The following is a 17,878-nucleotide window of genomic DNA, read 5'->3' on the forward strand; positions in this document are numbered from 1 at the left end:
AAATACAAAGCACAATGCCAGATACACAAGAGACATTTGGTAAACATTAGATATTATTTATAATTTATTTTTTGAAATGACTGCTTATTGACTTGTGATGGCATAGTTCTGTATATTGATTTGTGGTGATAGTGAAATGAAGCTACAGATGTGATAAAATTGCATAGAACTACACACACACAAATGAGTGCATAAATACCTGGAGAAATCTGAATAAGCTCTGGATTGTATCCATATCAGTTTTCTGATATTGATACTGTATTATAGTTATGCAAAACGTTAACATTGAGGGAGGCTGGGTGAAGAATTCACAGGCCCTCTCTGTACATTTCTTTGAAATTTTCTATGAATCTAGAATTATTCCAAAATAAAAAGTATTTTTAAAATTACTGCTTGTTGAAAATTGGGGTTCTAAATTATGTAAACATCTTTCTGATGAGCTTCTAGGACATTTCTTTTTTTTATAAATATGTTTATTTATTTTTGGCCGCATTGGGTCTTCATTGCTGCGTGTGGGCTTTCTCTAGTTGCGGTGAGTGGGGGCTACTCTTCATTGCAGTACGTGGGCTTCTCATTGCGGTGGCTTCTCGTTGCAGAGTGTCCGCTCTAGGCACATGGGCTTCAGTAGTTGTGGCACGCAGGCTCAGTAGTTGTGGCTTGTGGGCTCTAAAGTGCAGGTTTAGTAGTTGTGGTGCACGGGCCTAGTTGCTCTGCAGCGTGTGGGATCTTCCCGGACCAGGGATCAAACCCATGTCCCCTGCACTGGCAGGTGGATTCTTGACCATTGCGCCACCAGGGAAGTCCCCCTAGGACATTTCTATGATTATTGTTTCTAAATATTTGTATTGTGCTAAGAGGTGTTTCTTATTGCTCTTCTATTAGGAGGAATTGAGACTGGATCCATCACAGAGATGTTTGGAGAATTCCGAACTGGGAAGACCCAGATCTGTCATACGTTGGCTGTAACATGCCAGGTGAGCTGTTGGGGCTCTAACTAATCAGATCAGCAAGAATGTGTTGATTCCTGTTATTAGCAAGCATCTGTTAGCATGGGCAAAAAATGCACTTTCACTGTTTTCAGGAATGCTATAGCTAGGGGAACTTCCCGGGTCATCCAGTGGTTAAGACTCTGTGCTTCCACTCTAAGGTTCGATTCCTGGTTGGGGAACTAAGATCCTGCATGCCACGTGGCTCGGCCAAAAAAGAAAAAAAAAAGAGTACTATAGCTAGTTAGAAGATAGACTGCTACTGCAAAACTTCCACAGCGTAGAAACTTTCAGATTATTAATTTCACATACTTTCTTACCAACCACTAGGCCTCCCCTGGCTTCACCTGTCCTCTTCACTAGTTTATATTGTATGATTCATCATTAAATGATTCTTCATTAAAGTCATTCCTTTACAGATACCCTCAGATTTACATCCCCCATCTGAAGAGATGCCATTCCTAGATAAACCCTATCTGTCTTTTCAGTGCCTGTTCCCAAGTAGCTGATCATACTGGAGAAAAATCCTAACATAAAGGTGATTGGCATCACTTTAAATTCAAGATGACAGACTTTAAGTTAACATTTGATACTGCTTGGCAGGCCTACTGAATTTCTCCTCTGAAAAAGGTTGAATTCAGGCAGACTTTTTCCCACTCGGTAGGACAGTTATCTCATACTTTGTCCTTTCTTCTCAAACCTTCATGCTTCTCTTCAACCCTCACTCTTAGCCAAATGACCTAACCTGTTCTTCACATCAAAACTACAAAACCCACCTACCTTTTTTTAAAAATTGATTTTATGAATATAGTTGATTCACAATGTTTTGTTAATTTCTGCTGTATAGCAAAGTGATTCAGTTATACTAATATATACATTCTTTTTCATATTCTTTTGCATTATGGTTTATCACAGGATATTCTTTTTTTAAATATTTATTTATTTATTTATTATGAATTTTTATTTTCTTTTTCTTTTTTTCTTTTTGGCTGTGTCGGGTCTTAATTGCGGCACACGGGATCTCTTCATTGAGGCATGCGGGATCTTTCGTTTCGGCGCGCGGGCTCCAGGGCGCACATGGGTTCTGTAGTTTGTGGCACATGGGCTCTCTCATTGAGGCACGCCAGCTCAGTAGTTGTGGCAGGCGGGCTTAGTTGCCCCGCGGCATGTGGGATCTTAGTTCCCTGACCAGGGATCGAACCCATGTCCCCTTCATTGGAAGGTGGATTCTTTACCACTAGGCCACCAGGGAAGTCCCTATCACAGGGTACTGAATGTAGTTCCCTGTGCTATACAATAGGACCTTGTTGTTTATCCATTCTATATATAATAGCTTGCATCTGCTAATCCTAAACTCCCAATCCATCTCCCCCCCCACCCCTCCATCACCCCCTACCTCCAGCAACCAGAAGTTGGTTCTCTATGTCTTTGAGTCTATTTCTGTTTCGTAGATAGGTTCATTTGTGTCATATTTTAGGTTCCACATGTAAGTGATATCATATGGTATGTCTTTCTCTTTCTGTCTTATTTCACTTAGTATGATAATCTCCAGGTCCATCCATATTGCTACAAATGACAATAAAAAATACCCCTCAGCCCAACAATGTATTACTTTGGTAAACTCTAAAAAGGATTTTGGAGAGAGAGACAGTTTTATGGAAAGATGAGTTCAAAATTAGAGATGGTGGGTTTGAGATGTTTTGAACAAAATGGTATTACAGATCTTCCTTGATATATGATGAGGTAACATCCTGATAAGCCCATCGTAAGTTGAAAGTCATAGGTCACAAATGCATTTAATACACCTAACCTACTGAACATTGTAACTTAGCCCAGCCTACCTTAAACATGCTCAGAGCACTTACATAAGCCTACAGTTGGGCAAAATCATCTAATACAAAGCCTATTTTTTTATAAAGTATTGAATATCTCATATGTAGTTTATTGAATACTACACTGAAAGTGAAAAACAGAATGGTTGTAAGTGTACCAGCTGTTTACCCTTTGGCTCAGGCAGCTGACAGGGAGCACGGCACACTGCTGCTGCCCAGCATCATGAAAGTATCGTACAGCATATTGCTAGCCTGGGAAAACATGGAAATTTAAATTTTGAAGTATGGTTTCTACTGAATTTGTATCACTGTTGCACCATGGTAAAGTTGAAAGACTGTAAGTCGAGCCATAGTTAAGTTGGGGACTATCTGTATTTGAATCTAGATAGATTATACTCACTTCTCCCATGGGCAAACTTACTGATGGAGTTGGAGAATAAGTGAAAGGAAATCTGCCTCCTTTTAGTTTTTTTTTTTTTTTTTTTTTTTTTTTGTGGTATGCGGGCCTCTCACTGTTGTGACCTCTCCTGTTGCGGAGCACAGGCTCCGGACACGCAGGCTCAGCGGCCATGGCTCACGGCCCCAGCCGCTCCGCGGCATGTGGGATCTTCCCGGACCGGCACGAACCCGTGTCCCCTGCATCAGCAGGTGGACTCTCAACTACTGCACCATCAGGGAAGCCCTCTGCCTCCTTTTATCATTATGACAGAGGGGGCTTCCTAGTATCTTTCCATTCAGTGTGAATTCTTATCATCTCAACAAAATAACAGTCATTGTTGGAACTCATTTATAAATTTAAAAGTCAAATATAAATTGTTCTCTTTTGTGTTTTTTTCCCTTATAAAACAAGTTAGGAACTATCCTTCATAATTCTGTATTTAAATAGCACTTTATAAAAAATGTTTATTACATCATTGTAATGCAGTGCTATAGTTAAAGATGGTATGTGCCATAAAAAAAAATATGGATTTTGTTAGGATCCTGTGTCTTGGGTAGGGTTCACATTTTAGTGAAACACATATATGTGCAGAGGCTAATACTATGAGACTGATTTTCTGAAGTTACCCAAGAAAATCTGTCTCCTCATTTTTTCATGTTACAGATATGTCCATCAGTCAATACTTCTGTCTTGAAGTGGTGAATGCCATTTCTTTCTTTCAATATTTATTTATTTATGTATTTAGGCTGCACCAGGTCGTAGTTGCAGCATGTGAACTCTTAGTTGCAGCATGCATGCAGGATCTAGTTCCCTGACCAGGGATCGAAGCTGGGCTCCTTGCATTGGGAGTGTGGAGTCTTACCCACTGGACCACTAGGGAAGTCCTGCCATTTCTTGAGATAGGAACCCAAGAAAATCTGTCTCCTCATTTTTTCATGTTACAGATATGTCCATCATTCAGTACTTCTGTCTTGAAGTGGTGAATACCATTTCTTTCTTTCTTTCTTTCAATATTTATTTATTTATGTATTTAGGCTGCACCAGGTCATAGTTGCGGCATGTGAACTCTTAGTTGCAACATGCATGCAGGATCTAGTTCCCTGACCAGGGATCAAAGCTGGGCTCCTTACATTGGGAGTGCGGAGTCTTACCCACTGGACCACTAGGGAAGTCCCGCCATTTCTTGAGATAGGAGAATATTTTGCTTCTTCATGAATAAATGTTTATCTAATAGCTAGAGGCCCAACTTCATGGTCTTCTGTTTTTCTCATCATTTTCCTTTCTCACTTGTCATCTTAATTGTGTTTCTCTCCTCAGTTGCTCTACTGATCTTTTCATTGCAACTAAAATGTCACCATATGACAGCCATGTTAGGATTCCAGTATCAAGTAGACCTAAGCCATGTTGGCTCCGTCTCATACATAACTCCTAGTAGAAAAAGAGTTAGGGGGATAGGAGAACTTTTAGGATAAGAGGGGAAGCAATGAGAAGAGGAAGAGTGGTATAGTAAGCTGTAGAAGCTATAGCTTATTGCCCAAAGCACCATTAGAAAATTGTTAGCTAAAGGGAAATAGGAGTGTTTAAAATATCACCCAGACATGGGTCATTTGACATGATATGTGACCTTTTTAAATAGAAATGATTTCCCCATGTTGTTTTGGGTTTTTTTAATCTTATTTTTTTTAATTGTTATATTTATTTTATTTTTGGCTGCATTGGGTCTTCGTTGCTGCGTGCAGGCTTTCTCTAGTTGTGTTGAGCGGGGGCTACTCTTCATTGCAGTGCGCGGGCTTCTCACTGTGGTGGCTTCTCTTGTGGAGCACGGGCTCTAGGTGCAGGCTTCAGTAGTTGTGGCTCGCGGGCTGTAGAGCGCAGGCTCATTAGTTGTGGCGCATGGGCTTAGTTGCTCCACAGCATGTGGGATCTTCCCGGACCAGGGCTTGAACCCATGTCCCCTGTGTTGGCAGGTGGATTCTTAACCACTGCACCACCAGGGAAGCCCCCCCACCCCATGTTGTTTTGACAGGGATTCATGTGGAATAAATATTTCAAGTACATTACACAATGTAGTTGCCATGGCAACTCAGCCTGTCACACTGATGCTCTTAAGTTGTACAAACAGACTCCTAAATTGGAAATGTTTATTAAGTTGTCAGATAATGCCTATTAATAAACTGAAGGAAAATTCTAAAATAAATATATCCTCTCTATAAAAATAACTGAACATTCACAGTTGGCTGAATAACTACGGATCTTTGATATTTTTTCAGAGAAAAACAATTCTAATTCATTAATAATAGAAAGGATTACATGTCACCAGCCTAAGAGCTGGAACCAGAGGTATAGAGAGGGTGTTAGATTACTATTTAAATCTAAACGTTAATCACCTCACATATTTTCAGGTTTTCTCAACTTAATGAAGCAAAACCCCACTATATATTAGATCTCTAATAGTGAAGTTATATAAAGTTGGGAGCCATACTTAGGTTACAAAAATGAATAGCCCATGCTTGTTCAAAGTTCTAGAATAATTTTAAAATTCTGAGAAGACAGTTTAACATAAGTACCAATTTTAAATGTACGTGCCCTTGACAGAAAATATGTCTTACAGAACTTTTCACATATAGTCAAGAATAAATGTGTAAAGAATCTACACCATAGCATTATAAAATGGTGAAAGTTCAAAACAACTTGCATCACTACAAAATAGGAAGAAGAGTTAAATTATGGTACTAAGCAGGTATTAAAAATAGCTACTTTGGTGGTGTCCCAGCCCAGTAACAAGATGGCTGAAGTGGCACTGGGAGGGTGAGGTGGAGGAGACAAAATGCAGTGGGGTGCAGAGCATATAGTCCATCCCCTTGTGACTGGCCCAGCAATACCCTGGGACCATGTCCACTTCTCTGCTGTCAGTCGGCCTACCAATGCCATGCCAGCCACTCATGGCCTCCCTTCTCCCAAGGAGGTCTATTTAGCTGGAAAAGAACTTCCTCGCATACTAGCACTAAAGATACAAGAAAGTGAGAGAAGGGAGAACTTCATTCATCTTAATTCCTGGGGACTTAGCCCCCTGAATGTGAAGATTTTCTCCTCCCCTCAAACTGAGGCAGCTTCTGCTTTCTGTCCTCTTGGCCAGTGGTTTTAAACATTTCCTCTATCAAGACCCTCTTTTGTTATATACATATCCTTTGCTCCTTTCATGGATTCCTAAGATTTGAAAGATTTATCTGCCAACCTGCATAATGATAGCGTAATCATTTCCCCCTTTCCAGATTAACAAAGCCTTCTGTAATTGAGTATATGCTAAAATCAGTGCCCTAAGAGGTGGAGGATATCAAGTCTTCCAAGTACATTCTGTATGTCAGGCACTGTGCTAAACAGTTTGCATGAATTATCTAATCTTCAAAACAGTGCCATAGGGAGATTTTATCTACATTTTACAGAAAATGTAGAAACTGAGAATTAATATTCTCAGGTTCACATAGCAAGTGGCAGAATCACATAAAAAGTGTTTGTATGAAAATGTATAGAAAGTGATCTGGAAGAGGACTCCTGTGGGAGATGGGAGTGAAATAGAAGAACTTCCAATTTTTTACTTTTTTCTATATTGTTTGAATTTTTACTACAAGCATGTAGTACTTTTGTAATTTTGAAAAAATACATTTTCTCAGAAATAGGAAAAGAAAATTTTGGTGCTACCAGGCACTTAATGTAAACTGTCCTGAGGGATTTTCCTCAGAATTTAAAGGTGTATTAGGCTCCAAAGTAGATTTCAAGGGTGGAAAATACACTTTAGCAACATTCACTTAAAATCTGTAGAACTCAGGGTGTCTGGTGTGGGATAGGTAGCCTGAAACAGATTTCCCTGAGGAGCTCATAAGACAGTTTTCATGACATTCCTCCATTTTCTTTCCTTTTTTTAAAACTCTTTGTATTCTTCCTTTTCTGCTTTTGTTCATTTTTAACATCTGTGTGTACAATTGGAGCAAACATCTTTTTATTCTTTCTTGCTCATACTGTAGACGTGCTAGGGATGCCCCTGGGGTATTTCCAGTCTCCTTTAGCAACCCTAAGGAATGAACTCCGCTCAATAAAGTGAAGTGTAAGTGTGGTCTGCATATGCTAATATTAATTGGGTATTGGATCAGGGTCTCTTACTTATTAAAGCTAAGTAAATGATCTTCCAAATGTTTGTTGTCTTGAGAGAATTGATCGGTCGTGTGTTGGTATACAGTCATAGAATTAAAAAAAAAAAATTAGAAGTTTTTTTTTTTTTTTTTTTTTTAAGAATTTTGTCACCTACTTTGGTCTATATTTCCAAGCACTCCAACTCTGGCTAGACTCTAGCCTCATGTGTTATGGGACACAATGAGCCTCATATCTACTACTAACTGTATTTCTATCAGAAGTGAATGCCTCCTCCCTACTTCTGATTGTCACTTTAAAGTGTTTTTTCCTTTTGCTTCACTGGGGGTAGGAGGAATTATAGACCTATCATGAGGAAGTTGGTCAGTTATATTAGAAGTACAGTGTCATTTCCACTGTTCTTTTTCTCTCTAGCTTCCCATTGACCGAGGTGGAGGTGAAGGAAAGGCCATGTACATTGACACCGAGGGTACCTTTAGGCCAGAACGGCTGCTAGCAGTGGCTGAGAGGTAGGTTACTGGATCAGGTGAGAGAAATATGGCTCCATATGTCACTGTAGTGATTGCCAAGGCTAGTCTGGCTGAAGGGTGTCTCTTCTTCTCTCTTATTGCTCTGTATCCCAAAGTCATATGTGTGTTTCAAAAGAATAACCTTCCTTAGAGAAGAACATGCTCCTTTAGTCAAAAATCTATGAGTTGCTGTCAGACTGGATAAAAAACAAGATCCAACTATATGCTGCCTTCCAGAGAACCACTTAGATTCAGAGACACAAATAGGTTGAAACTAAAAGGATGGAAAAAAGATATTGCATGCAAAAGTAACCATAAGAGGGCTGGAGTGGTTGTACTAATATCAGACAAAATAGACTTTAACACAAAAAATCAGTAGAGGCAAAGAGGAACGTTTAGAACTGAAAGGTCCGTTCATGGGGAAGATATAACAAATGTAAACATATAGAAACCTAATAGAGCCCCAAGATATGTGAAACACAAATTGATATAATTGAAGGGTGAAATAGACAATTCAAGCTCACTGGGGCCTAATGCCTCACTTTCAATAATGGATAGAACATTTATCAGATGCCCTGATAAAGAGCATCTACAAAAAACCTACAGCTAGCATCATTTTAATGGTAAAAATCTGAATATTTTCTCTGTAAGATTGGAAATAAGACAAGGATCTCCACTCTCACTACTTATGTTCCACATTGTACTGTAGATCCTAGCCAGTGCAGTCAGGCAAGAAAATGAAGTAAAAGGCATCCAGATTGGAATGGAAGATGTAAAATATCTTTATTCACCAATGATATGATACTGTATGTAGAGAATCCTTAGGAAACTACACACAAAAAACTGCTAGAACTAAATTAGTTTGTTGCAGGATGCAATCTTAATATGAAAAATCCATTGTACTTCTGTATACTGTAAATGAACAATTCAAGAATTAAGAAAATAATTCCATTCACAATAGTGTCTAAAAGAATAAAATACTTAGTAATAAACTTAACCAGAAGTTCAAGACTTGTACACTAGGGACTTCCCTGGTGGTCCAGTGGGTAAGACCCCGTGCTCCCAGCGCAGGGGGGCCTGGGTTCGATCCCTGGTCGGGGAACTAGATCTTGCATGCCACAACTAAGACCCGGTATAGCCAAAATAAATATTTTTTTTTTTAAAAAAAGGACTAGTACACTGAAAACTAACATTGCTGAGAGAAATTGAAGATCTGCATAGAGAAACATTCCACATTCATGGATTGGAAGATGCAATATTATTAAAATGGTAAGGGAGTTCCCTGGTTGCCTAGTAGTTAGGATTCTGGGCTTTCACTGCTGTGGTCCAGGTTCAGTCCCTGGTCGGGGAACTGAGATCCTGCAAGCCGAGGTGCAGCAAAAAAAAAAAAAAAAACACCTCCCCTCAAACTGATCTATAAATTCAACACAATGCCTATTGAAATTCACCAAGACATTTTTGCTGAAATTGACAAGGTGATTATAAATTAATATGGAAATGTCAAGGACCCAGAATAGCCAAAACATTCTTGGGAGGAAAAAAAGAACAGAATTGGAGGTCTCAGTCTTCCCAATTTTAAAACTTACTATAAACAACAGTAATCAAGACAGTGTGGTGCTGCCATAAGGAGAGACATATGGATCAGTGGAACAGAATTGAGAGTTCAGAAATAAACTGTTTGGGGACTTCCCTGGTGGCGCAGTGGTTGAGAATCCGCCTGCCAATGCAGGGGACACGGTTTCGATCCCTGGTCCAGGAAGATACGTGCCACGGAGCAACTAAGCCCATGCACCACAACCACTGAGCCTGCGCTCTAGAGCCCATGAGCCACAACTACTGAGTCTGCGTGCCACAACTACTGAAGCCCATGCACCTAGAGCCTGTGCTCCGCAACAGGAGAAGCCCCCGCAATGAGAAGCCAGTGCACCACAACGAAGAGTAGCCCCCACTCACTGCAACTAGAGAAAGCCCTTGTTCAGCAATGAAGACCCAACACAGCCAAATAAATAAATTTATAAGAAAAAAAGAAATAAACTCTTTCACTTATAGTCACTTGATTTTTGACAAAGGTGAAAGACAATTTAGTGGAGGAAATAATAGTCTTTTCAATAAATGGTGCTAATGTAGTTGGATATCCACCTTACCTTACACTATACATGAAAGTTAACTAAAAATGGATACCATTCTGGTGATTCCTCAGAAAATTAAACATAGAATTACAATATGATTCAGGAATTCCACTTCTGAGTATATACTCAAAAGAATTGAAAGCAGGGACTCAGTTACACACCAGTATTCATGGCAGCCCTGTTCACAGTAGTCAAAAGGTAGAAACAAACCAAGTATCCATCAACAGTTGAATGGATAAACTAAATGTCCTCTATACATACAATGGAAAATTATTCTCAAAATGTAAGGAAATGCTTACGGTATGCTACAACATGGATGAACCTTGAAAACATTATGCTAAGTGAAATAAGCCAGTTGCAAAAGGACAAATGTATGATTCCTCCTATATGAGGTACTTAGAGCAGTCAAATTCATAAAGACAGAAAGTGGAATGGTGGTTGCTAGGGGCAGGGGTGCGGAGAATGGGGGATTATTGTTTAATGGGTACAGAGTTTCAGTTTGGGATGGTGAAAAAATTCTGGACATGGATGGTAGTGATGGTTGCACAACAACGGGAATGTGCTTCCTGCCATTGGACTGTACACTTTAAAAAGATTAAAATGGTAAATTTTATGTTATGTATGTTTACTATATATATGTATATGTATATATATATTTAAAGAATGATAGTCCTATATTTAGCTAAAATTATAAAACTTTTAGGGAAAAAAAAGAAAATCTTTGTGACCTTGAAGTAGGCAGAGATTTCTTAGATACAACACAAGAAAGCATAGTCTATGAAAGAAAAAAACGATAATACAGAGTCAGTTTTCATTTAATCAAAATTTGAAACTTCTGTGCTTCAAAGAGCACTATCAAGATAATAAAAAGACAACCCAAAGAATGTGAGAAAATATTTGCAAATCATATATCTGATAAGGTTCTAGTATCAAGAATATATAAAGAACTCTCACAACCCAGCAGTAAGACACCCCAATTAAGAAATGGGCAGGGCTTCCCTGGTGGCGCAGAGGTTGAGAGTCAGCCTGCCGATGCAGGGGACACGGGTTCGTGCCCCGGTCTGGGAGGATCCCACATTGCCGCGGAGCGGCTAGGCCCGTGAGCCATGGCCACTGGGCCTGCGCGGCCGGAGCCTGTGCTCCGCAACGGGAGAGGCCACAACAGTGAGAGGCCGTGTACCACAAAAAAAAAAAAAAAAAGAAATGGGCAAAGGACTTGTATAGACATTTCTCCGAAGCAGATGTAAAATGGCCAATAAGCACGTGCAGAGATGCTCAACATTATTATTCAAGAAGAAATGCAAATTAAAACCACAGTGAGATACCACCACTAGGATGGCTGTAATGAAAAAGTAACAAGTGTCAGGGAGGATGTGAAGAAACTGGAACCCTAATACATTGCTGGTGAGAATGTAAAATTGTGCAGTCACTTTGGAAAAGAACAATGTGGCAGTTAAACATAAATTTGTCATATAGCCCAGCAATTTCACTCTGGTTATGTACCCAAGAGATATGAAAACATGTCCACACAGAGACTTGTTTGTGGATGTTTATAGTATTGTTATAGTGGCCAAAACCTGGAAACAACCCAATTGTCCATCCACTGATGAACAAATAAAATCTGGTTGATCCATACAATAGACCGCTATTCAACAATTAAAAGGAATGAAGTACTGATACTTGTTACAGCATGAATGACCCTCAAAAAACATGCTAAATGATAGAAGCTAGACATAAAAGACCACATATGGTTCCATTTATATGAAATTTCCAGAAAGAAAATCTGTAGCGGGAATTCCCTGGCAGTCCAGTGGTTAGGACTTCGTGCTTCCATGTAGGGGGCATGAGTTCAATCCCTGGTCGGGGAACTAAGATCCTGCATGCCACGAGCCAAAAATTTAAAAAAAAAATCACTTCAGGTTCTTTTTGTTTTTGACTGCGTTGGGTCTTCGTTGCTGCGTGCGGGCTTTCTCTAGTTGCGGCGCGTGGGGGGCTACTCTTCTCTGCGGTGCATGGGCTTCTCATTGCGGTGGCTTCTCTTGTTGCCGAGCACGGGCTCTAGGTGTGCGGGCTTCAGCAGTTGTGGCTTGTGGGCTCAGTAGTTGCGGCACACGGGCTTAGTTGCTCCGTGGCATGTGGGGTTTTCCCGGACCAGGGCTCGAACCGGTGTCCCCTGCATTGGCAGGTAGACTCTTAACCACTGGGCCACGAGGGAAGTCCTATTTGTTTTCTTTTTGAAAATAGCCATTCTGGCAGGTGTGAGGTAATATAGCTCATTGTGGTTTCAATTTGCATTTACCTTGTGATTAGTGATATTGAGCATCTTTTCATGTGCCAGGTGTTTGTTAAATATGCAAATTATCACAACTCTTCCCTGAGCATTGTGATTCATTAAGTCTGGTTTAGACCTAGGATTTTTTTTTTTTTTTTTGTGGTACGCGGGCCCCTCGCTGTTGTGGCCTCTCCCGTTGCGGAGCACAGGCTCCAGACGCGCAGGCTTAGCGGCCATGGCTCACGGGCCTAGCCGCTCCGCGGCATGTGGGATCTTCCCAGACCGGGGCACAAACCCGTGTCCCCTGCATCGGCAGGCGGACTCTCAACCACTGCGCCACCAGGGAAGCCCGGAATTTAATTTTTTTAACAGAGTATTCTTATCCTTAGGAAGTTCTGGAAACACTAAGAGAAGTTGCTTATTTCCAACCAACTTTTTCCAAGTTGTGGGAATTGAAAGTTCTATGTGCTGCATCAGGAATGTAAGCACAGAGATCCCCATAGTCGTCTTTGTGAACTCTATTGAGAGAAAAGCCAGGATGACTCTTTGTTTTTCTAGTAAATCTTCCATATTCTGACAGCAAAAAGTAATCTCCGTTCCTGATAGTAGATTATATCAGTGTTTCTTGAGGCAAGACTAGAAGACTTGTGCAGTACAGTACTTAGGCCTCTTCAGTCTTTTTTTCTGTCTTATAGTTATGATTTAAATAAAGAAAATTTTATCTCCTTATTCCCATTTGGTCAGGATCCCAAGGTAAAACTCTATCTTCACTTCATTTTCTTCTCTCCATGCCCAGACTCAACAAATTCATCATCATCAATCCACTTAATACAAGAGCTAAACTTCCATTCATGTTGATAATGGTGAAGAATAGCTGGTGAAATGTCCAGGAAAGTGCAAAGACTGCATGTGCCTAATATGATGAATCAATTAATCATAAGATGTGGAAAATTCAGTTGGATAGAGTGGGATCTCCTGATATTGTGGTTCAGCTTATTGCAGTGTTATTTCAAGTGCTAGAACATTCTTTTGTTTTTCTATTCTTTTGGGTAGGAAAAATGAGAGGAAGACTATTTACTAAAGCTAAGTCTCAGAAAAATAGGTTTGACACAGTGTATGCTTTTGTAATGATCAGAATCTACATAGAATAGACTACTTTTTAAAGACTGATAAAATCTTAAGCATAGAAGTTTTTGGTTCTCAAGGAATTATAGCACACTGATTTTGTTTAAACAGATTATCTTTTGAACTGTTACATAAGGGAGCCAGTATTATACTTTCAGACTATAATGATTTTAGGTAACATTAATGTGAAAATATTACTTGAGTTAAAGTGATGATATATAATTCTCTTTTGGTTTGGGTTATAGATAAAAGCTGTATTCAGCAACATTTATTCAGAATGTACTAGGTATAAAAAAAATGTGCTAGTTGGAAAGGCCTAGTCTTTTCCCTCAGGGAATTTGTTGTCTAGTAAAAGAATGGCAGGTAGCTCCTCACAAGTGCCATAGAAAAGCCTAAATCAAGTTTTCTGTAAGTGCAGAAGAGGGAGAATCACGTCTATTTGAGAGGTGCAGGGAAGCTTTTATAAAAGTGCGGGTATTTAGTTGTCTTGATAGATGGATAAATCAAACTACCTTTGAAGAAATGGGGTCCCATTAGCATACATTTAATGAGAAGTTGTCTTACTTGGACCACCTTGAGTATTCATGTCTTAGGTAGCAGTTACAAAGGTGAGAAAATATAGATTGTTCTAAGAAAATAGGAAGTATTTTTAAATGCAAAGGGAAGAAAAATCATTATTGAGGTATAAGATGAATTAAGGTATCACTTATTTAACCATACTAGATACATGTCACATATTCCATAACTGTAACTAGTTACTAGCAAGAAAAAAGGGGAGAATAGATGAAATATACTTACTTCTCTTAAACCTCTTACAGTTTTGAGTCCTTAGAAGGTTTTTGAGCTTAGAAGGTTTTATTCCTATACAACAGCAGTTTATGTATGTTTTTAATTGATCTTTGATTGATTCATTGTTTTTGTTTCAGTCCCAGTTCTGTCATGCTGCCCTTTGTTTTTCCAGGAGACCATTGTTTCCTTATATTTGGAAATTTCTCATTCTAGTTCAGGAGTCCTCAAAAAAATTTGATTTATTCTGAAGTCCTGCCAGGTAGATCTACTCTAAAGCAGTTGCTGTCATCTCTTTATAGTTTCTCTGGGCTTCCTAATAGAAAGGGAATTATATTCTTTAGCCTTCTTACTATCATTTCTTACCTACCCATCCAGGTAATTTCGTTGTTAGAGATGAATTTCTCATCTGCCTTAGTTCTGTGTGCAGCCTCAAATGTTCTTTCTTCTAGATATGGCCTCTCTGGCAGTGACGTCCTGGATAATGTAGCATATGCTCGAGGGTTCAACACAGACCACCAGACCCAGCTCCTTTATCAAGCGTCAGCCATGATGGTAGAGTCCAGGTATGTGGGCAATAGAAGATACTGAATATGTTCCCAGAGCCCTTACCCTGAATCTTGTACATGCGGCCAATTTGATAGTAGCTTGAATTAGATATGGAGAGATTTAAGTTTAGTTCCTATTTTGCCACTCTTTGTCGTTTAGGTCAAGTCGCTTTTAAAATATGAAGCTATAATCCACCTGAACTTGTTGGAATTTTTTACTTTGTTAAAGGGTTATTCAGAAATGGATGCTGTATAAATAAATAATATATAACTATAAAATTTCAGGGTAATGGGAAAGAGCAGAATCTGACATAGGCTAGAAACAGGCTTCAGAGAATCCGTGTTCCCTGTAGGTATGCACTGCTAATTGTAGACAGTGCCACCGCCCTCTACAGAACAGACTATTCGGGTCGAGGTGAGCTTTCTGCCAGGCAGATGCACTTGGCCAGGTTTCTGCGGATGCTTCTGCGACTTGCTGATGAGGTAAGTTGTGGGGTAGGGACAGAGAATGCCTACTTTCAGGGGCCATGAATTCTAGTAGCCTTGCTGGGAGGCCAGGATACCAGGGCCTGGTATCATCAAGATATCAGTTAGATATAGAGACTTCAATCATTCATTGCTTTATGGGGGATAAGCAGTAAGTCTCTTGGAATGTCTGACCACAAAAAAATGACATTTATCCTTTCCCTGTCAGTTTGGTGTAGCAGTGGTAATCACCAACCAGGTGGTAGCCCAAGTGGATGGAGCAGCCATGTTTGCTGCAGATCCTAAAAAACCTATTGGAGGAAATATCATTGCTCATGCCTCAACAACAAGGTAAAGTGATGGGAGAGATGGCTTCATCATGGAATGTCATATTAACTGTGCAATAGACAGGAAGATAACATTTCCATGTGAACATTGTTAACTGCTGCTGTTGTGTAATTAGACACGGGAGCCCTTGCTTAACCTAATTGTCATGCTCTGGTTAGAACAGGTGTTTGCTTTTAGTTCATAAAGGAATTAAAAGCTCTCATATGTGGAAGAATAAATATGAGCAATTGATGTCTCATTATTTTTTAAAAGGTTTCAATATGGGAAATCCACTGGGGGGCAGGGGGTGAGCAGAAATGCATTCCTCTGGATTGCAAGTGCCCTAAGGCAGTGGTCCCCAACCTTTTTGGCACCAGGGACCAGTTCTGTGGAAGACGATTTTTCCACGGGGTGGGGGTAGTGGGGGGGTGGCCAGGATGGATGGTTCAGGCGGTAATGCAAGCAATGGGGAGCGGCAGATGAAGCTTCGCTCACTCACCCTCTGCTCACCTCCTGCTGTGCGGCCCAGTTCCTAACAGGCTGCGGACCAGTACTGGTCCACGGCCCGGGGGTTGGGGACCCCTGCCCTAAGGAATACAGAAAGATGCCCAAAGTCCTTCTAGGAAGTATATATGTCTAAAATATTTTTAGATCTACTATAAATAGGAATATAATTTTTTTTTTTAATGTTGAGCCTTTTATTTATTTTTATTTTTGCTGTGTTGGGTCTTCATTTCTGTGCAAGGGCTTTCTCTAGTTGTGGCAAGCGGGGGCCACTCTTCATCGCGGTGCACGGGCCTCTCACTGTTGTGGCCTCTCTTGTTGTGGAGCACAGGCTCCAGACGCGCAGGCTCAGTAATTGTGGCTCACGGGCCTAGCTGCTCCGCGGCATGTGGGATCTTCCCAGACCAGGGCTCGAACCCGTGTCCCCTGCGTTAGCAGGCAGATTCTCAACCACTGTGCCACCAGGGAAGCCCAGGAATAGAATTTTTTAATTATAATAACTTTGGTGCTTTGGTCTGTGTCTTTGTCCCAGACTGTACCTGAGAAAAGGAAGAGGGGAAACCAGAATCTGCAAAATCTATGACTCTCCTTGTCTTCCTGAAGCTGAAGCTATGTTTGCCATCAACGCAGATGGAGTAGGGGATGCCAAGGACTAAATCGCTGGGTTTTTTCCTGTGATAAACCTTAAGTGCTGCAGCCTAATGGAGAGGACTGCTCCCTGAGGTTCTTCACAGGCCTCTTCCTGTTGTGACTGCCAGGAAAAGGCTTCCAGGAAAACAGCTATTATATCGGCTTTTCTTACGGTGTAAACACGAGACAGGTCAGTAGTCACAAGCTGATCTGAAATGTTTATTCCTTCTAGAGTATATTAATCTCTATGTGAATTCTTTGGTTTGGGGGTGTAGGTATGAAGTACCTTTGGCATCATAGTGCCTTGGGGTTGACTCAGGACTAACTGCTATTGGCCAATCTTATGTCTCTAAGAGAACTAAAACTGGAGAGACCTGGCTTCTCTCACTGTCTGAATAATGTTGGGGAAAAATATGCCTGAGCTATGTGGCAAAGGGAGTGGGTCTCCTCACAGGTTTTTTTTTTCTCTGCCAGTAAAACTCTTAAATCAGAAGCAGGTAAAGTTTGTGTGTCTGAATTAGCTTATATAAGAGTGTTGTTTTAGATAAGGGGTATTGAATAGGCCTGCTGGGCTACCAGCCCTTCACCATCTACTCCTTTTTAATGCTAAGAGCAATTCAAGATAGTTCTGGAATCTTAAATATTTCGGAAGCTCTTCAAGTAAGTAGATTCAATGTGGGACTGCTAATAAAGTAGTTATTTGTAGTGAATGTGCTGCTTGTAGGAGTTATTCTGGTACAAGCTGAATATTTCAGGATAGGGCCTTCATAATATAGTTTTGGCTCTGGGTAGGGTGATCAGTTTCTACTGCTTTAAAATTGAAAATTTAAAAGGGAAGTCCCACATTCAGATGATTCATTTTATACTCCTTTAACCAAATAGAAGATCTCACAAGATGGCTACACCATGGCTTTCCTGTGGCCTTTGTTTTTATTCTTTAAGTTTTGTATTGTATAGGGCTGGTTCTTGCCCAGATTATTCTACTTCAGGGGTTTGAGATACTCCTTCCTCTTCAAACTTCTACCCAGGATGGGTTCTAACCAACTCTTCCAATTTCAAAGGGCTTCTCGGCTAGTATTAGGAGGAGAGGCAGTGCAAATCTCTGCTGTTGCCAGTGTTGATCCTACTATATGTAGGGAGATAGGAAGATACAATTTAATGCAACTTTGTTTTAAAAACA

General features: G+C 40.3%; 1 protein-coding gene across 3 annotated transcripts in view; it reads left to right on the top strand.

Moving 5' to 3' along the window:
• RAD51 (RAD51 recombinase) overlaps positions 1 to 17,191 on the top strand; it is a gene marked incomplete at its 5' end in the record, with an annotated part of 30,190 nt that extends 12,999 nt beyond the window's left edge. The window contains 6 exons of one of the 3 annotated variants that reach the window (XM_082848714.1): positions 858 to 974; positions 7,818 to 7,912; positions 14,677 to 14,790; positions 15,126 to 15,255; positions 15,467 to 15,588; positions 16,601 to 17,191. In XM_082848714.1, the coding sequence (XP_082704840.1) occupies positions 858 to 974; positions 7,818 to 7,912; positions 14,677 to 14,790; positions 15,126 to 15,255; positions 15,467 to 15,588; positions 16,601 to 16,724 (702 nt within the window). In that variant the 3' untranslated portion in view covers positions 16,725 to 17,191. The remainder of the gene's footprint in view (positions 1 to 857; positions 975 to 7,817; positions 7,913 to 14,676; positions 14,791 to 15,125; positions 15,256 to 15,466; positions 15,589 to 16,600) is intronic. The other 2 variants (XM_082848713.1, XM_082848715.1) reach the window with 2 other exon arrangements.
• Positions 17,192 to 17,878: the final 687 nt, after the last annotated feature.

The sequence above is a fragment of the Leucopleurus acutus genome (genome assembly GCF_964270905.1).
Source record: "Leucopleurus acutus genome assembly, chromosome: 1".
NCBI classification, from domain to species: Eukaryota; Metazoa; Chordata; class Mammalia; order Artiodactyla; family Delphinidae; genus Leucopleurus; species Leucopleurus acutus.